Genomic DNA, 21,028 nt, shown 5'->3' with positions numbered 1-21,028 from the left:
GCCCTGCTCCCTTGGGCGCCCCTCCTCATGTGCGTGCAGGCCAGTGTGGCATGGTATGTAGAGCGGACATGGTGCAGGCCCCTCGGCCAGGCCAGGACCTGTTAAGAGGCTGGGCCCTCCTCATCTCAGCCTCCCCGCCTGCTGCTCGCCCAGGGTGTTGCAAGGCACTTGTCGCTACTCTATTTCTGGCCTCAGCAGGAGCCTGTACTGGGTTATTTTTGTACCTGCTCCTCCCAGCCCCAACTCAGGACTGGCTTTCCCCCCAACCCCGCCCCAGGCTAGGGGAGCTGTGGGAAGTGTCAGGCCCTAAAGCTGGGACTCCATCTAGTCCTCGGCCCCAACGACCGACTGGCTGCAAGCTGGACGGGTGGCTGGGGAAGAACAGTCCCCAGATGGGAGGCCTGCTGCTCTGCTTCTGTGGACCTGAGAGATGCCTGTGGTGAGGCCCCAGCCCCTACTTGGTCCCTGAAAAGGTGATGGCCAAAAGGGTGGGCCTGGCCTGCTGGGGAGGGCAGGCAATGAGGGAGCACAGTCTAGTTGGAGGGCTGGAGATGTGGAGCCTCCCTGGGGCGGGCTTGGCAGAGAGGAAATGGCACCGGGAGGCTTACCTTGCTGAGCCCTGCCCAGGCACGGGGAAGGGGAGACGGACCCCTTACCCCTGACCCCAAGGCTTCTTCAATGGGGGCTCCAGGGGCTGGGGCTGCTACACCTGCCTGCTCCCATTCTGTCCCCGGCCCTGGGAGGCTGGAGTGGGCTGGGGCGGACCCTGGCATGCCGAGCTGAAAGAGGCTGTGGAGAGACTGGGGTCCTGGGCCCACCATGCTTGGCAGGCCTCAGACTGTACTCTGGCCTGGCTCCCCTCCAGTGGCTGCCACCCACTTTGTCCAGAGGGTGGCCACGGAGGGCCTTTGGGTTGCTAGAAAAGGAGATGTTGGAAAGCTCAGGATGGAGGGGGTGTGTGAGGTCCCTGAGGCCAAAAGGCCCTCGGTTCTGACAGGCTTGACCCCCAAGCCGGACTCTTGGAGCAGTGCTGTGTGTACTTGCCCAGAATTCTGCCTTCTCCATTGTCAATAAAGCCTCCCCCTTTGTGACCTAAACTCTGGGCTGTTCTTGCTGGTGGGCAAGGAGAGCAGGGGCTGGCAGCTGCCAGCCTACATCTCAGAGGTGCCATGGACCCCAGCTGGGAGGCCAGGAAAGGGACCTGGGGCTGGCCCTCTTCCCCCAGTTCAGAGACTTCCCCTTCCTGCCTTTGGTAGCCCAGCCCTACAAAACCGTCTGACCATCTCCGTTGGACACCCATCAGGCTTATAGCCCTGAGCCCTGCCTCCACTGCCAGGGGGCTGATGGAAGGCCGAGGGGCTCAGGAGAGAGGCGGGTATGTCACAGGCATTAGTGTGGCAATTGGAGCGTTAGCTCTCAAAACAGCTGCTTGAATTCTAAGACCTTGGTCACATAACTTAACCTCTCTGTGCCTCAGTTGCCTCATCTATAAAGCGGGGATACTACTAGTACCTACCTCATAGAATTGTTGGAGTAAGTGAAAAGCGTTATGTCAAATGCTTGAATGCCTCGTCCATAATAAGTGCTCAATAAATGTTAACTGTTGAGACTGCTATTCAATCAGCCACGTGATGAGACAACTGAGCAAGCAAATGCTGAGAGAAGGTGCTATTATATGTCCCCTGGTGATGCGTTTCTCTGCCTGGTCTTACTTTCTACACAATGTCCCCTCCCAGCTCAGACCCCGAGGACAGGGGCTATGACTACAACTGTTACCTGGGCTTCTTGTCTCCATCTCGTCCTCTGCACACCATCTGCCATGTAGCCACCAGAGTGGTCTTATTAAAAGACATCATTCTCTCCAATGTCAAGTGCCTCCAGTAGTTCCTCATCACCTTCTGGTCGAGGCTAGACCTGTGACCAGTCATTTCAGGCTTTGCCTGCTTTCCAGCCTTACAGCTTACTGTTCTCTGGCCAGGACACTGTGCAACCACCCGTCCCGCTGGCAGCCTCAGTATCCCCTCCTTGTATTTACCTTCCTACATCTGAGCTTTAGCTTATTTATTCCCTTTGCCTGGACTGCCCAAGCCTCATCTCTACCTGTTGAAATCCATTAAGGTCCAAGCCAAACGATGCCTCCTTGAAGCCTCCCCTGATTCCTCTAGAAAGCAATGGTCCCTTCCCTTCCTCTGTACTTGTGGGCATTCTCCTTTTGCCTGTGTTTATGGATCTGTCTCCCCATCCCCAAGTCCATGGCTCCTTGAGGTCAGGGACTGTGCCCGATTCAGCACTGTGACTGGCCCTGAGTGAGTGCTGAATGAATGAATGGTGAATGATGTACAGGACGACAAGCCAAGGTCAATGCTGCAGTTTGAGGCCTGCAGAGGGCTTTGGCTGGATCAGTGAGTTTGTCCCAGGCTACTGCAGAGGCAGGCCTCAACGGCCAGGAAGCTGCTGGTCGAAGCTATAAGATGCCCCCTCTCTGCACCCACAGCCCCCCAACATTGATTCCTTGCTGAGCTGACCTGTTTCTGGTTTAGAGAAAGAAGGGATGAGAAGCTACTCAGAGTTGGCCCAGAGTTCTGGGGACAGTGCCTGGCTCTTGGGACTCAGCTTGACTGTCCTTAAGACCAGAGGAGGAGGCCAGACTCACTAATGAGAAGCCCCTGGGCAGCAACTTCTCTGGGGACCATCCAGACTAACCTTCCTCCACTCCCTCATGCACCTTAAACAGCTGGTGACAGTGAACCGGCAGAACTGAGGGCTCAGCGCCACCTGCTGACCACAGACAAGACCTACTTGATCCCCCAAACTCAGAACCACTGGTCCTAGGCTTTCCACTCTGAGACCCCTAGGCTTTAGGCTTAGCTCAGGGAGGAGCTGGAAAGTTCCAGGCATGGAGGGACAGCTGGACCAGACCTTCCTTGCCACCCTCCACCGGATGTTCTTGTCCACTGATCGTGCTCCCACCATTTGGGGGCACCCCTTTTTTAAGGCACTTGTCTAAACTAGACAAGGGAGCTCCCCTGAGCTCCACTCAGCCCAGCAGGAACTTTTGTGAGAATTTTGTTTCTGATATTCCGCCTCCAGGACAGCACTGGGCGTCACGTGAGAGCAGATGTAGCAGTCCAAGCTCGTCCACACCCTGTGTGCAGAACTGGCTCTCCAGATCCCAAAGATGCATCTCACGTCACTGTGGTCCAGTGCTGACAGGCACTGGTCTCTGGGTTTGCAGATGAGGAGTCGGGATCAGACTTGGTGTTAACTTGCTAACATCTCACAGCTAGTAAGTGGCAGGCCCAAGATTTGAACCCGAGTCTGTCTCAAACCACAGCCCTGCTCCCTTCCCCCTGCTGCACAGTCCCAATTTCCTAAGCGCCACCTTTCTCTAGGGGTGCCACCTTGCTCTCAAGCATCATGTCTTTAGACCAAGAACAGGAAGGGAAAGCATAACTCAGGAAGGTCCCAGATTTGAGACTGACAGACTCAGCTATGATAAGTGACAGCCTAGATCATGTCCAAAACACCAAGAGAGCCAGAGGGACTGCTAACTGAGTCCAAGCTTGTACTGCTCGTTGCATCCCAGGCCAATAAATCAAGAGACGAGTTGCTGGGGCAAAGAACAGCGACTTTATTCATAAAGCCAGCAGACGGAGAAGGTGGTGGGCTCCTGCCCCTAAGAACCATCTTGCATAAGTTAGAATTCAGGCTTCTTTTATACTAAAAGGGGAGGGGGTAAAGTCAAACATGTCCTGGTTCCGGTCAGCCTCCAGAGGGGATGTGTTAATTTTTTCCTTCCTGCAGTCATTCACGGGTGGGCCTGGTCAGGATGTTTCCTTTGAGATAAACAAAGGTATTTTAGCTTAATACTCATTACATGGGAGGCAGGGTTCCCAGGGACAGGCCATTATGTATAATTTAAGCTTATAGGCAACATCCCTTTAGTGATTCACTTGTAATAGAATACAAAGGTTCTTCCCTATTATAGGACCTCACCAACACTTTCTCCCACCCATGTCTATGATGACCCCTCCATCTTCTGCCTTCTTGCAAATGGACTGGGGTCCCTACCTTCCAGGCTACCTTCCCCACAGCCAGTCAGGGGGCAATGCAGCCTAATGGGGCACATCTGCCACTCCTGTCTGTCCCCAACTCACACCAGGTGTTGTGACATGTGTCCTGGGCCTCAGTTCTGAGTTCAAGAGAGGAGGGAAGCCAAGCCACCCTCTTCCAGTAGTGAAACTGAATTGCTAGTCTGGGAAAACTAGCCCACTAGCCATACTGGAAACCTGCTCAGGCCTAATGCCTCTGGATTTGGCATCTCCAGCCAGTCACCGCATGGCCCACATGTGGCCCACTAAGGTGGACCTCCAGCCTTTCTGCTGGGGAGGACTCACCCAGCTTCTGTAGAACCCATTCTCCCCAGGTAGCATCTGCCCGGCTCTGTCCTGCTCTTGAGTTCCTCTCCAACATCTTCTTTTAGGGAGAACCTTCCTGGGGAGCTTGCTGCAGGGAGTAGCCCTGGCTCCCCACATATCTCTGGGCTCACCTTTGAGGTCTCCCCAGGTCCAGTGTCAGACATCCTATTGTACCAAGACATGCAGAAGACTTGGGGGAAGAAGACATGAATGCTGCTGACCCTAGACTGGGGCAGGCCTGAAGAACAACAGATCTGTTCCAACTTGAAAGGAGTTGCGGAAAGGCCAAACAATGGGATTAAGGTCAGAACTGAGTTCCAGAGAGTGGATTTGTTGCATTAGAATCTAGATTACTGGCATCCTCTGTGCCAGGACCACCTGATTGGGGCATTGTACATCCTGATCTACCTAACACCCTACTCTATTTCCATTCTGGGCTGGCCCAACTCTGGAGTGATGTGAAAGGCAGGCCACCTAGACTGGCCAACTTGGGTACAGGAGTGTGAACTTCTGTCTTTCCCCCATACTTAGGTCCTTCCAGGCACTGATGCCGATGAGTGAAGCAGTGATACACTACACAATTTATTACGCAGCCCTGCCTCTGTGTACTCTTCACTTGATCAACTCCAGTTTTTCCCATAATGCCATTATTATTGGGGAAGGGAAGATACTCCAGGGTAAACCAGACGGAAGTAAATAACTACAGTTCTGACTGAGACTTTGACATAGGTCTTATACCTGTGAAGGGAGGAAGAAAGGGCCATTGGCTAGCAAGAGCCAGATGACAGTGCAACTCCAAGAAAATCTCAGCCACCCCAACAGGGAGCTCCAAAGATTCCTGCTTTGATCAGCCATTGGCTGGCCAGGAGAGCATGGCATAAGCTCAAAAGCTACAGCAGATCCCTGAGATGCCATAGCTGGAACATGGTGGCTAAGTACACTCTTCATAGCAGGCTCTGTCTTGGAGGGGCTCTCAGCAGCACATCTCCATGGCAACCACACTTTTGGGTCAAAATTCAACTTCCTGGGGAGCTGTATCAGTTAGCTTTTGCTATGTAACAAGCCACCCTAAAACACAGGGGCTTTGAAAAAATAAGTATTTCTCAAAAAAAGAAAGAAAGAAAAACAAAGGGACTTCCCTGGCGCTCCAGTGGTTACGACTCCACGCTTCCACTGTAGGGGACACGGGTTCGATCCCTGGCCTGGAAAACTAAGATCCCACATGCTGTGACACAGCCCACCCACCAAAAAAAAAGAAAAAGAAAGAGAAAAAATAAGTATTTCTCATGCATTTGAGAGTTGGTTCTGTTGATGCTGATGATCTTAGCTAGATTTGCTTACATGTCCAGTGGCTGTCATCTGATCTAGACTGGCCTCCACTAGAGCAACTAGCTCCAGCTTCCAGGGTCTCTCATCCTCTAGCAGGCTCTGAATCCAGTGTCTCTCACCCTCCAGCAGGCTCTATGAATCAGCTGGCCAACTTTAGACAAACAGCCTTTTTTCTTGATTAATGAATTGTTCTGCTTTTCCTAAAGCACTTATAATGAGATATATTAGCTATTGCACAGATTCTGCCTTGGCAGGCTCATAAGTAACTGGAGGCAATTTTATTATCTAGAACCATCTAACCAACACATTTACACTGGTCTCAACAACAGCTTGAGTTATTTTATTTGCTATGTGGGCCAGAGGGATAAATATATTTGGAAACATGTTTTAGTTTGGAAACACCCTCACTAGGGTTAGAAGTTCTTGGTTAAACCAGTAAAATCTGGGTGGTAAGTTATCTCATTGAGCTATTAACAAAATATGAGCAACTGGGGGAAGGAATTCCCCTCTCTGAGCTGTGGATTCTATATGTGAGAACACTAGTGCAGCCCACATCATTCACAGGCCTGGTGTGAACAATGAGGTCAGGTTTGATTTACAGTGAGACTTTATTACGAGAAGGCAGAGGGGCTTTACAATGCATCTCCCCAGAGTCCCAGGCCACCACATGGAGACCAAATGAGACAGTTCCCCCCCAACACATCAGAAAAAGCCACACACCATAAACACACTTAGAATATCCCAGCATCAACCCTGAGAACTCCCCAACACCATGCATTGGCCATGAATTCTGAATTCCCAGAGCCTACTCCAAAACATAAGTCTAAACTTTGCTTTGCAGCCTCTTACCTTTTCCAAAGAAAAAAATATAAAAATAAAATTAATACTATCAGTCCAGTAAAGATCAATCCAATATACAACCAAACAATCCACGAGTCAGTTTTCTTCTCAGATTCTGCAGAGAGAAAGAAGAGGAGAACATTAAGAGGAAACCTACTGGTAGGGGCCAAAGAGACCACATGCCTGCTTCTAGGATCTGTGTGGCTGTGTGTCATCTTCCCTGTCAGAGATAGAACCACCAACCTTCTGTCACACGTCTTTGCATCCTCCATCCTATCACTTAACACCTCCACACATCAAACAGCCTGCTTAGCACTTGCCAGAAAAACACTGCAATATCGAACACCACATACAATATACACATGCCATGCACACGTTCAAAACTTCCATACTACTACACTACCCTGTATCACTTGTAGACTGCTATAGACTGAATGTCTATCTCCCCTCAAAATTCTTTTTTTTTTTTTTTTTTTTTTTTCTTTTTGCGGTATGTGGGCCTCTCACTGTTGTGGCCTCTCCCGTTGCGGAGCACAGGCTCCGGATGCGCAGGCCCAGCGGCCATGGCTCACGGGCCCAGCCGCTCCGCGGCATATGGGATCCTCCCAGACCGGGGCACGAACCCGTATCCCCTGCATCGGCAGGCGGACTCTTAACCACTGCGCCACCAGGGAGGCCCGACCCTCAAAATTCTTATGTTGAAATCCTAATGCCCAATACGATGGTATTAGGAGGTGGGGCTTTGGGGAGCTTTAGGTCATGAGGGTGGAGCCCTCATGAGTCAGATTTGTGCCTTATAAAGGAGGCCCTCGAGGGATCCCTCACCCCTTCCACCATGTGAGGACACCATGAGAAGTCTGAAACCTGGAAAAGGGCTCTCACTTAGCCATAGTGGCACACTAATCTCAGAATTCCAGCCTCCAGAACTGTGAAAAATAAAGTTCTGTTGTTTATAAGTGACCCAGTCTGTGGCAATTTGTTGTATTGGGTTGGCCAAAACGTGCCTTCGATTTTTAAGTAAAAATAAAAGACACATTTTTCATTTTCACCAAGAACTTATTGAACAATGTATTCACCCTTTTGTTCCACTATCTTCTGTTTTTCAGGCAACTTCATAATTCCATCTTCCCAAAACTTTTTATCTTTTTGAGCAAAGAACTGTTCCAGGTGCCTTTTATAGTCTTCCAGGGAATTGAAATTTTTTCCATTAAGAGAATTTTGTAAAGACCTAAATAAATGGAAATCCAAAGGTACAATGTCTGGTGAATACAGCAGGTGAATCAGAACTTTCCAGCCAAGCTGTAACAGTTTTTGCCAGGTCATCAAAGAAACATGCGGTGTTACATTATCCTGATGGAAGATTATGTGTTTTCTGTTGACTAATCCTGGATGCTTTTCGTCGAGTACTGCTTTCAGTTGGTCTAACTGGGAGCAGTACTTGTTGGAATTAATCGTTTGGTTTTCCGGAAGGAGCTCATAATAGAGGACTCCCTTCCAATCCCACCATATACACATCACCTTCTTTGGATGAAGACTGGCCTTTCGTGTGGCTGGTGGTGGTTCATTTCACTTGCCTACGATCTCTTCCGTTTCACGTTATTGTACAGTATCCACTTTTCATCGTCCGTCACAATTTGTTTTAAAAACGGAACATTTTCATTATGTTTAAGTAGAGAATCGCATGCAGAAATACGGTCAAGAAGGTTTTTTTCGCTTAACTTATGTGCAACCCAAACATCAAAGAGATGAACATAACCAAGCTGGTGCAAATGATTTTCAACGCTTGATTTGGATATTTTGAGTATGTTGGCTATCTCCTGCGTGGTATAATGTTGATTGTTCTCAATTAATATCTTGATTTGATAGCTATCAACTTCAACTGGTCTACCTGACCGTGGAGCATCGTCCAGCAAGAAATCTCCAGCATGAAACTTCGCAAACCACTTTCGACACGTTTGATCAGTCACAGCACCTTCTCCATAAACTGCACAAGTCTTTCTTGCATTTCGGTTGTGTTTTTACTTTTCTTGAAATAATGAAGCATAATATGCCAAAAATGTTGCTATTTTTCTTCCATCTTCAATATTAAAATGGCTACACAAAAATTCACCAATTTTGATGTCTTTTTAAAATGCACACTGATATGACAGCTGTCACGTACAATCTAACAAAATTGTTTTGAATGAAGTTAAAGACAACTAAGTGCTAATAGAGCCATCTTATGGAAAAAAACGAATGAACCTTTTGGCCAACCCAATAGCAGCCCATACAGACTAAGACATATACATATCACCCAGACAAATCCCTTATACCATACACACAAAGCATATTTCAATTTCATATTCCCCATGCCCCACACATATCCTAAACACATCCCTGCACACACCACCCACCCACACAATCCCTAGTCCTTACTTCCAGGAACAATTTCCCTCTCCCTTCAGGGCCATCCCAAGCCCCACCTGGCACAACCTGACCACATTTCCCAGGGCCACTAGTTAGCCTCTACCTTCCTTACCTCCCTCAGCTCTAGGCAGACCAGGAGGACCAGAGCCATGACCCTGGAAGCCAGGTCATCACCACTCTCTACCTATTAGACCATCCCGGCTTAAGGACCTAATCTGGACTGCTGACTCTGGGGCTGAGCTAAACCAGACCAAGCTTTCTCTCCTTCCCTATTGGCCCCCATATTCCCCTAGGCTGTGTGGGAACCAAAGTTGATATTATACTCCCCTCAAGATGAAGAGTTAGGAAATGTCTAGGGGGCTGCTTACCTATCAGAATCAGGGTGGAGTTCAAAGTCTGGCACATGAGTGAGGGTACATGCCATACCACACACTGGTAGATGGGCACACTGTCCTTCAGAGAGGGCTTCAGCCTCAAGTAGCTAGTGATATTAAATGTACCATCCTCATTCTTGATGGCAGGGCCAGTGATGATGTCCTCAGAAATCTCCTGGAACTGGGGATCCTTCTGGGTCCACCTTTTCCATGTTATGTTAATATCCTCTGGGTAGAATCCACTTGACTTACACAAAATATGTTTGTCTTCATTGTCTTTCACCATGGCTTGCTCCAAAAACAAGCTACTGACTGGGTGAGCTGCCAGGGGAGAGAAATCATGCCTTGAGGGTAGGTAGGGACTTGCTTATTATCAGCCCAATGTCAGACCCATGGCAAGCCTTCAGGAAAGGTGAGTAAACTGAATGGTATTCTGCCTAGGCTAAATGTTCTGGGTATGCTGGTCCCAGTGCTGGCAGGGTGCTGATATGCTGTGACCCCGAAACTCACAGCAATTTTATAAAGCAGAGTTTCTTAAGCCCCTCTGTGTCACAGACACCGTTGAGAATCTGAGGAAAGCCTTGGAACAGTGTTGTGGCAGAGACTGCTAATTGCTGCGAATCTCTATTCTTCAATGACACCTCCAAGTTAAAGCTACTTCTCCCACCCTTCTCTGCAGCTGGGTGTAGGCATGTGAACTAAGGGTCTGGAAGTTTGGATGTATTCAGAAGTAGTGAGAGCAACTTCTAAGACGTCTCCTGAAATAACAAGGGTATCTTAAAGAAAAGAACAGTGTCTCTGCCCCTCCACTTCTTCCTTCCTGCAGAATGGCTGCAATACCATGTCATGGCTGGAGATGGAGAAGACATTTCCAAGCACAAGGTGGAAATGCAGGTTGAGGATGGCAAAGTGATGAGATAAAAGGATCCTGGGTCCCAGATGATCACAGAACTGCCATACATGCCCTGGGTTGGCTACATTTTTGTGAAAGGAAAATAAACTACCTTCTTAAAAGCACTATTGACTTCTGGCTTCCCTCTGACATGTAAAGACCTAAAGTCATCACTTCTATCCTCATAACAGGAAAAAAAAGCTGAGCTGAACAAACTGTAAATCCACAGCTTTTCTTAGATCCATCAGAGAATTGAGGTGACAGGGCAAACCACCACCCTGGAAAAAGACAGGCAGATTGAGAGAATCACAGCCGAGACCATAAAACCACAAGCAGAAGGTACTGGAGTAATAAACTGGTCGACACACTTAAGCAGTAACTCTGACAAACTGCTAAAGGATAAGTGTGGACTAGATTGAGAATAAAAAACTCCTAAAGGCCCAGTCTCAGGGGGCGGGTCACAACACTTTCATGAGCTTTACCTCCCAGAATCCCACCACGCTCTCACTGTGAAGATCCAAGAAAAATTCCCTCCTATTTTGAGCAGTGGGGAGAGGAAAAGTAACTATTTAAAAATATACCCAGTGCATTTTCCATAATAAAGGATGCTCTCAAGGGAAAAGACTTTGCCAGAGTCTTGCCTGACCTGGGATAGTGATAATTAGCCAACTCCAGCCCCCTCTAGCCTTCCCGCCTCACCTAGAAACACTTCTGAAGGTGAGACAGCCTAGGGGCTCAGGCAACTCAAAGAATGAGGTTTAACCATAAGAGTATATAGACTGTTTCTCCTCCACAACACCTTACCACTACATCAGCAGAGTTCCAGAATGATAACAGTAGACTACAACTGAGAGAGCTGTTAAACACAGGCTCTGTTTAAGATGTTCACAGGGAAATTCAAACAAAACAAGGAAGAGGGAAAACTCTGGCACCTACAGGTACAGCATTAACACTAAACACAGCCTAATGCCTAGCCAAAGAACATAGACTCTCACACCAAAAGCCTATTTACCTCAGTTCTTACTACCTGATACATAATAATCTGGTTTTCAACAAAAAATTACAAGGCATGCTGAAAAGTATGAAAAGACAAAGCAAGCCTCAGAACCAAACTCTTGTATGACACAGATTTTAGAATTATCAGATAGAGAATTCTAAATGATTAAAATGTTAAAAGCACTAATGGAAAAAGCAGACAACATGCAAGAACAGATGGATAATGTAAATAGAGATGGAAACTTTAAGAAAGAATCAAAAGGAAATGCTAGAAATCAAAAACATTATAAAAGAAATGAAGAATGCCTCTGATGGGCTCATCAGTAAACTTCACAGTGCCAAGGAAAGAATCAGCTAGCTTGAAAATGTCAATAGAAACTTCCCAAACTGAAATGCAAAGAGAAAAAAGAATGGGGAAAAAAAACAGAAGGGAACAGAATATCCAAGAACTGTGAGATGACAGCAAAAGGTAACATATGTAATAGGAATACCAGAAGAAGAAAAGAGAAAGGAGCAGAAGAAACATTTTGAAAAATAATGGCTGAGAATTTTCCAAAATTAATGACAGACACCAAAGCACAGATCCAGGAAGCTCAGACAACACTGAGCATAAAAATACCAAAAACAGAAAAAAAAATCTATACCTAGGTATACCATATTCAAAATGCAAAAAAACAAAGAGAAAATCTTGAAAGAAGCCAGAGGAAAAAAATAACTTACCTATAGAGGAACAAGGATAAGGATGACATGGGACTTCTTAAATGCAAGAAAGAAGAGAGTGGAGTGAAATATTTAAAATATTCGAAGAAAGAAAACCCCACCAATCTAGACTCCTATATCCAGAAGAATTACCCTTCAAAAATGAAGTATACTTTCTCAGACAGACAAAAACTGAGGAAATCTGTCACCAGTAGACCTGCTTTGCTACATGTTAAAAGAAGTTCTTCAGAGACGGAGAATGATATAGGTCAGAAATTAGAATCTACAAAAAGAAAAGAAGAGTGTCAGAGAAGGAATAAATGAAGGCAAAATAAAACATTTATTTTTCTTATGCTTAACTGATCTAACAGATCATTGTGTTCATTCAAAATAATAATAGCAACAATGTACTGGGTGGTTATAGCATATGAAAAAGTTAAATGAATGACAGTAATGTTATAAGAGATGGAAGAGAAGAACTGGAAATATTCTGTTATTAAGTACCTGTACTATCCATGGAGCAATACAGTGTTATTTGAAAGCAGACTTAAATTAGTTGTAAATGTACACTGCAAACCCTAGGACAACCACTAAAATAAATTTTAAATAAGTATAATTGATATACAGAGAAAAGAGAGAAAATTGTATCATATAAAATATTCAATTAACACCAGAGAAGGGGGGCTTCCCTGGTGGCGCAGTGGTTGAGAGTCTGCCTGCCGATGCAGGGGACATGGGTTCATGCCCTGGTCTGGGAAGATCCCACATGCCACAGAGCAGCTAGGCCCGTGAGCCACGGCCGCTGAGCTTGCGTGTCCGGAGCCTGTGCTCCGTAACGGGAGAGGCCACAACAGTGAGAGGCCCGCGTACCATAAAAAAAAAAAAAAACAGAGAAGGCATAAAAAGAGGCGGAAAATTAAATTTAAAAAATTTTAAAAACAAAGGGCACCAAATAGAAAACAGATACAAATACAATACATATCAGTCCAACTATATACGCAATCACTTTAAATGAATGGTCTAACTACATCAACTAAAAGAGACTGTCAGAGTGGATAAAAAAGAGACTCAAACATGTGCTTTCTACAAGAAACCCACTTTAAATATGAGGACCCAAATAGATTAAAAGTAAAAGGATTGAGAAAGATATACCATACTAATACCAACCCAAAGAGAACTTGAGTAGCTATATGAATTTCAAAGTAGCCTTCAGAACAAGGAAAATTATCAGGGGAAAAAAAAACTAAGGAAATCTGAATAAACTATGGACTTTAATGAATTATTATAACTGTCCACACACCAGGGAAATTATATAATTACTTTGACTACCTTTTACTGCGAACTTAAAATGGGCCAAACACTATTCTAAGCACCTTCCTTGCATTTCTCATAGCCTCTTCCCTACAATCAATCCTCTTAGAAAAGTACTATTACATTTGTTTAGAGGGAAGGGCATTGAGATTCAGCGTGATTAATAACTTGTCCAAAGTTGTCTAGAAGTCCATGGAAGCCCAGGACTCAAACCCACGTCTATTTGACTCCTAGGCCCATACTCTGCTCCCCTCGGCCCATCTACATGTCCACCCCAAGCCCCATCACCATGGGAATCACAGGGCACTGCCCTCAGGCACTCACCTACAACCTCCAGCCAGACTCTCCCCTGTGCCTTCTGAGGAGTGACCACCAACTCACATCGGTACTCTCCTGCTTCCCACAGTTGGACCCCAGGCAGCTGCAGTGAGGCATCCCCCCTCTTCAGCCTCCATGGAGACACGTTGGCTCCAGGTCGGAATGCCACTTTGTGGTCTCCAAAAAATTCAAACAGTTTGATCTCTATTTCAGACACCTGAGCCTTCCGAAACCAGGTGATACCCATACTGTTGATGTCCAGGTGTGGGAAACCAGGGATCTTGCAAAAGATGGTCACATTTTCATTCAGGAAAACCATCTGAGTCTTCCCTGCCATCTCCACTTCCAGAAAACCTGGGGTAATATGAGAACTCTGTTATGGAAGACCCTTGGAAGAAACATAGGCCTGGGGCTCTAAAACATTGCCATATAATTGGAAACAACTTCCCTTTTTGTGGGGGTGGGGGGAGGGGTCTTCAGATACAAAGGCCCTTAGTTCATGGCCCCTCATTAATCCACATAAACTCCTTCAACTTTGTTCTTTTTTTTTTTTCCAAGATTGTTTTGGCTATGCTGGGTGCCTTGCAATTTCAGAGGAATTTGAGAAACAGTTTATCAATTTCTACAAAGAAGTCAGCTAAGTTTCTAATAGTAATTGAACTGAATCTGTAGATCAACTTGGCAAGTATTGCCATCTTAGCAATGTTGCTTCTAATCCACAAATGTGTTTGGGGGATGTGTTATGGACTGATTGTTTGTGTCCCCACCAAATTCACATGTTGTGGCCTAATCCCCAGTGTGATGGTATTTGGAGGAGGGGCCTTTGGGAGATAATTAGGTCATGAGGGTGAGCCCTCATGAATCAGATTGGTGCTCTTATAAGAGACGTGAGAGGGAGTTTCCTGGCGGTCCAGTGGTTTAGACTCTGTGCTTCCACTGCAGGGGGCATGGGTTTGGTCCCTGATCGGGGAATTAAGATCCCACATGCCACGCATCCAAAAAATAAATAAATAAAAATAAAAAATAAGAGATATGAGATCTCTCTCCAAACCTGAGGATATAGTAAGAAAGTGTCCGTCTACAAGCCAGGAAGGGCTCCCTCACCAGGAACCAAATCAGTCAGCACCTTGTTCATGGACTTCCCAGCTTCCAGAACTGTGGGAAATAAACTTGTTGTTGTTTTTGGCAGCATGCATACGGGATCTTAGTTCCCGGGTCGAACCCGTGCCCCCTGCAGTGGAAGCGTGGAGTCTCAACCACTGGACCGCCAGGTAAGTCCCAGAGTAAATTTCTTATTTCACGCCCCTCCGTTCCAGCAATTGGCATGATGCAAAAGAGGCAGAGGTTTACAGAACATCAGAGCGCGTGCTCACAGGCTCCTACAAGTGCCGACTCTGCACATAGTAGGCGTCAGTATACAACTGTTGAATCAGTAAATGAATCCGCATTTCACAATAGAGAGTTCAGAGTTGGTTGGGGCTTTTTAAGATATTTAGCCCCAGCCGGACTCGGACCTCACGGCGTAGCGAAAGCCACCCCTCCTCCCTCCCTGCCTCCTTCCTTCTCTCCCTCCTGCCCTACCTGCGGCGAGCAGCGTGCACCTCAGGACCAGCACCAGAACCGGGAGCACAGTACTGAGCCCCACCACGTGGGGCCGCCCACCCTCTGCGCCATGGCCGCAGCCTCCCGGAACCTGCATCCTCGAACTTCCTCTCAGAAAATTCCTTAGTTGCTTCCTTCATCTTAGGAGTGGGCAGCTCCTAAGGAGTGGGTGGACGGAACATCTCTTGCGCGGTGACTGGAACTTTACGCAGAATTGGTTAATGGCGCATTTGCACCTTCTGCAACTCTGCGAGAAGTCGTTTTGGTTGCTCCGTTCACAGAGAAGGAAAGTTACCGCCAGCACCTTTCCCATTCACACCTCCACCGGCTGCGCGCGCGCGCCGGGAGTGGGAGTGGCCGGCAGTGGGCAGGCAGTCCCCGCCTCCGAGCGCGCCGGCCGGCGGGGGCATAGGGTTCGCGTCAGCCTCTACGTTCGCTTTGTAAACGGAGGCCAGGATCCGATCGCCTGGGCGCTGCTCTAAGGAAGATCCACTATGCAGGAGTGCGTTGGGGGCAATTGTTCTTACCATCAGCATGATAAACTAACATTACTTTTTTTTTTTTTTTTTTACGATTCTGAAAAGTCATTCTTTATTTTGATACTGAGAAATGGATTATTTCCTGCCATATCAGTAAACAGAGGCTGTCACAGTCACCGGGGATTGTAGCCACCACCAGAAGGTAAGCTGGTGAGCCCTGAGGCAACTCAGGAAGGAAAGAATACCTGCCATCTAGCAGCCATCAGACCGCAGCCACTCCCTACAAAAACACAGGACACTGGCCCCAGATAGTTGAGGTACATATCAAAGGAATGATTTCAGTGAGCCCAGACTCTTGCATCTTCCCTTACATAGAAATGGGCTTAATTCCTTAACTTGGGGTACCTGGTTTTCTTTAATTACAATAATCTTTTGAGGTTCCCGACTACCTGCCCTTTGATGCAAAACCCGCCCCCTCGCCTCCTTGGAGCAGTTTTCTCAGGGTTACTTGAGATGTTGCCTCCCAGGCTTGAAGTCCTAAAAATTCCCACCGAATAAAACATAACTCAGAGAGTTGCATTGACTTACATATACTACCAAATGTAAAACAGATAGCTAGTAGGAAGCAGCCGCATAGCACAGGGAGATCAGCTGGGTGCTCTGTGACCACCTAGAGGGGTGGGATGGGGAGGGTGGGAGGGAGACGCAAGAGGGAGGAGATATGGGGATATATGTATATGTATAGCTGATTCACTTTGTGATACAGAAGAAACCAACACACCATTGTAAAGCAATTATACTCCAATAAAGATGTTAAAAAAAAACATCACTTTTAGGTTGCGCGTATTTTTTCAGTCAGTACAAAAAATAAACCCTTCAACCTGTAAAGAATGTCACTTGTTTTCATACTGTTGTAAAGCAAACTTATAGAATAGGAACATCTGCTACCAGCTCCAACTTACATTTCTTTAAAAAAGAAAAAAATCTTATATTACTGAAACCTAAAGCTAAATTTATATCTCCAGGATGCTTCAGTCAAATGTCTGAAAACAGCCCATTTCCCCTTACTAACCAAAACGTGGCTTGTGACCTCTCCAAGCAAAACAAAATGCTCAGTGATCAAGTTTTACAATCTCCAGACCACCTTTAAAATCAATGTAACTGCCAAGTTCAGAACACAAGTGGCATTTGCTGTTATAAACGCACATATCTTTCTCCAGCATCTTGCATTCCAGTAGTCTCATTGATCCTATTTAATTATTTTTCTCACATCTTTAAAAAGAGTGTAACCTACAGAAACTCACAGGCAGACCTGGACTCAAATGCCAGCTACACCAGCTGCTCTTTGCAGGACAAAAGGCAAGTTACCTCACCCCCTCTACCCTGACAGCCTCGATTTCCATTTCTCTAAAATTCAGGTCGTAAAATCTTTCCTGCAGGACTGTTGTAAGAATTACAGTATCCTGTGGGCTGTGGATCAAATCCCAATAAAGAGTAGTCTTATTGGCACAGTGAATTTTGAGTTAGTGGTACTGTCAGTAACTAAACAAATATTTACATTCTCCTTTATCTGCAGAACAAGCTCACTGTGGCCATATGACCAAGTTCTGATCCAATTAATATAAATGGAAGTGTTTTGTGTGCTTTCTGGGAAATGTCTTTAAAGGGAGGGATATGCTCTTTAACCTTTCCTCCATCTGCTGGCAGGAATGCAGATGTAATAGCTAGAGCATCAGCAGACATCTTGGACCATAGTGTAAAAGTCACACATTGGGGACAATGGGACAGCAAAATGGAGGGCTGTTGGGCCCCTGATGATTTGGGAAACTTCCCTACCAGCCCTAGAACGACACCTCTGAGCTTGCAGAACATAAGAAACAAAGTCAATAAGCCATTCTTATTTGAGGTGTTCTTATTTTCAGCAAAACTTAATCCTAATCACTACAAATGGTAAAAGAAATGGAGCTACTTTTGCTTGGAGTAGACTGGGGCTTTAAGACTTATTATCAGTTTTTAAATCTCTGAAAAGCTAACACATAAGTATATGTGTAGACATGTTATATGTTTTTGAAGGCAGAAGGAAGGTTCCTATGTAGAATTTATGGAGAGACAGATTTGAACTCAGCATAAGTGTCTCTAATAAAGGAATGGCCATTTTAATTCATCCCACAGGCAACCATTCACTGAACTCTGCCAGGTACGGTCTGAATGTAATGGATTCAGGTGAATAAAGCACAGTCCTTAGCTTTAAAAAGCTCATCTAGACCAGTGCTGCTCAAAGTAGTTGTTGACAAAGGACCTTTTTAAAGAAAATATCCAACCCATTGAGGACTGATATTTTATAAAATACAACAAAAATGAATTCTTAGAAAAAGGAAATCAAGATATAAAAATATAAGCTCCCATTTTTATTATAAAACAGACATAAAATTATTTCAAAGGTATAACTAATTTCAGTTTCTATGTTGACACCTCATTGTTGGGTGACACTGGTGTATAGACCAGCACCAGTCACAGAACATACTTTGAGAAACACTGATCTAGACAAATGCAAGTTGAGGGCCATTCTATAAAATAACTGGCCTGTACTTTTCAAAAATGTCAATGTCATGAAAGACAAAGAAAGGCTGAAGAGCTATTTCAGCTTAAGGGAAATAAAAGAGACATGACAAGTAAATGCAAAGCTTGATTCTGGATTAAATCCTAGATGACAAAAAAAAATTACTATGAAGGACAGTATTCAGACAACTGGTGAAATCTGAATATGGACCAAATGTTATAATAGATCAATAGTATTAGAATGTCAACTAAAAAAAAAACACATAACCTAAGAGTTGAGAATTATATTTTGTTCAGTGGACTTACTGAGGGCTGAAGCCCAGGAGACAGCCTCTCAGATAGCTCCAAGGGGCTGTTCCAAAGAGGTAAGGGAGGAACCAGGATATACTGTATAGGAGTTTTTGTGAAAAAAACAAAAACAACAAAAACAGGTAGTCAGAACATTAAAAGATTACCGTTACTTAAAGAAAACCAGACATCTCAGGTTAATGAATTTAGCACTTTTCTATGTATGGGAAGATGCAAGAATCTGGGCTCACTGAAATCATGCCTTTGATATGCACTTCAACTCTCTAAGGACTAGTATCCTGTTTATCTCCATCCTGAGTTCCCCTCAGGGTGCACTCTTGTGGGCAGCTACGGTGGCTGATGGCTTGAGGGTAGCAACATCCTTTCTTTATTGAAATGGCAGAACACATCCTTTGTCCATCGTAACAATGTTAAATTTCCTGAATTTGATAAGAGGATAATTTTTATAAGACAGTTATTATAAAAGAATGTCCTTGTTCTTAGGAGATGCTCACTCACATATTTACAGTAAAGGATTACAATGTCTGAAACTTCTGAAATGCTTCAGTAAAAAAACTGAATTATACAGAGAGAAAGCTTGAAGGCAAATGTGGCAAGCTGTTAAGAACTGATATATCTAGGGGAAGGACATACTAGAATTAGCTGTACAATTGTTGCAACCTTTTTGGATAGGCTTGATAATTTTTTGTCAGTTAACAAACACACACATGTACACACAACTAAATGCAATGTGAGATCCTGGATTTGTTCTTAGCCTAGAAAAAGTGTATTAGTGGGATAATTGGCAAAATTTGCAGATTAGTTAGTAAAATTGTATTAATGTTGATTTCCCGATTTTAATAACTTTGTAAGATGTTATCACTTGGGGAAGCTAGGTGAATGGCTTATGGGAATTCTTTGTACTATTTTTGCATGCTTTTTGCAAATCTGAAATGATTTCAAATGGAAAAGTTAGGAAATTTTAGTTAGTAAAGTTAGTAAAAGCTCACAGTCTAGAACTTTTAGAGTTTTTTCTCCAGACACTAGGAGGAAAAAAAAAATCATATAGTTGGAGAATGATAGAGCCAGGGTCCTAACACCCAGCCCCCAGTACTTTCCACTATCCCATTATCATGGATTCTTTGTCACTGTGATACTTGCTATTAAATCGTTCTTGAATTTAAGTGGAAATGTTTCCTACACATTACAAACACTGGTGTGTGCGTGCTTGTAACTGAAGTGACATTTAAATGCTTACAGAGACTTCATAACATCAGTCAGGTTTCCTCCCCAGCGCAGATTCTCTAATGTTGATTGGTTTTCCACATCATTTACCAGCAGCTCCCAAACTTGTCTGCACATTAGAATCACCCCGAAGATCTTTTAAAAATTTCACAGCCCAGACTGTACTCCAGAAGAATGAAATCACAATCTCTGGAGGTGGGACACAGGAATCAGTATTTTTTGAAGCTCTTAGGTGATTCCAATATTGGAGACAAGCCTGGTAACTACTGTAATTTCCACTTCAATCCTATCACTGGAAGCAGGGCTGGATAAAAGTCTACTAGGAAATGCTGGAGAAGAGGTCCCTTCCAGGTAAATGATCTCTAAGACCCTGAGGCTCTATGACTCTGCAACGTTAGTGTTTCTTGTTTGTTTGTTTGTTTTTAGAAATGATAAATCACTTCATTTGAATTTAACCTCTTAAATTATAAGAGTATGGCATTATTTAGGCAGAGTTACATTTTCTAATGTTTCTATGAATATATGAAGCACTTTGAAAAGTGGAAATATATGTCCCTGTATAAAAGTTGCCTCATTATGTTTATCCTCAAGTATTTTTGTTAGCTAAATTATTTCACCTCCAAAGTAAACACTACATAGATAATTAAGTTATGGCTATTGTGCTGTTTGGCATTTTTTTAAACTGAGGTAAAAGAAAAAGGCTCAGCCATGTTACATTTACATACATGCATATAAGCATTTATCATGATAGCTGGAAACACACACACAAAAGAAATGTTTTTGCTCAATATCTAGTGTAGAAAATAAGTATGCTAGTGATACTATTAAAATAACAAAGTAGGATATGTACAAATTACAAATTTTAATATTCTAGCCAAAATGTGCAACATTAGTGTTTTGCAAACAATTCATTCTTTCAACACTGTCAAATTTGTCTTTTTCCCCAGAAAATTACAACAAATATTACATATTTTTCTGATTTTACACTTAACATAATTAAATATAAACCTATACAAATGATGACTAGAATATTATTTTCCAACAAATATTACACTGGAAGAATTCTTACAACATATAGTCAAAAGACAAATTCAAATATAACAAAGTTGAGCTTCCCTGGTGGCCCAGTGGTTAAGAATCTGTCTGCCAATGCAGGGGACATGGGTTCGAGCCCTGGTCCAGGAAGATCTCACATGCCGCAGAGCAACTAAGCCCATGCTCCACAACTACTGAGCCTGTGCTCTAGAGCCCATGAGCCACAACTACTGAGCC

The 21,028-nt window shown here is 44.6% G+C and overlaps 1 protein-coding gene across 1 annotated transcript; it reads right to left on the bottom strand.

The window, feature by feature from the left end:
• Positions 1–3,607: 3,607 nt before the first annotated feature.
• On the bottom strand, positions 3,608–15,525 carry NCR3LG1 (natural killer cell cytotoxicity receptor 3 ligand 1). The gene is made up of 5 exons (XM_060104109.1): positions 15,165–15,525; positions 13,590–13,937; positions 9,362–9,688; positions 6,597–6,702; positions 3,608–3,836 (listed from the first exon to the last, which is right to left on the bottom strand). The coding sequence occupies exons 1-5, from the start codon at positions 15,280–15,282 to the stop codon at positions 3,809–3,811; spliced, it is 927 nt and encodes a 308-aa protein (XP_059960092.1). The 5' UTR covers positions 15,283–15,525; the 3' UTR covers positions 3,608–3,808.
• Positions 15,526–21,028: the final 5,503 nt, after the last annotated feature.

This window comes from Mesoplodon densirostris, chromosome 7 (assembly GCF_025265405.1).
Source record: "Mesoplodon densirostris isolate mMesDen1 chromosome 7, mMesDen1 primary haplotype, whole genome shotgun sequence".
NCBI classification, from domain to species: domain Eukaryota; kingdom Metazoa; phylum Chordata; class Mammalia; order Artiodactyla; family Ziphiidae; genus Mesoplodon; species Mesoplodon densirostris.
This window is presented reverse-complemented; position numbering and strand designations above follow the sequence as displayed.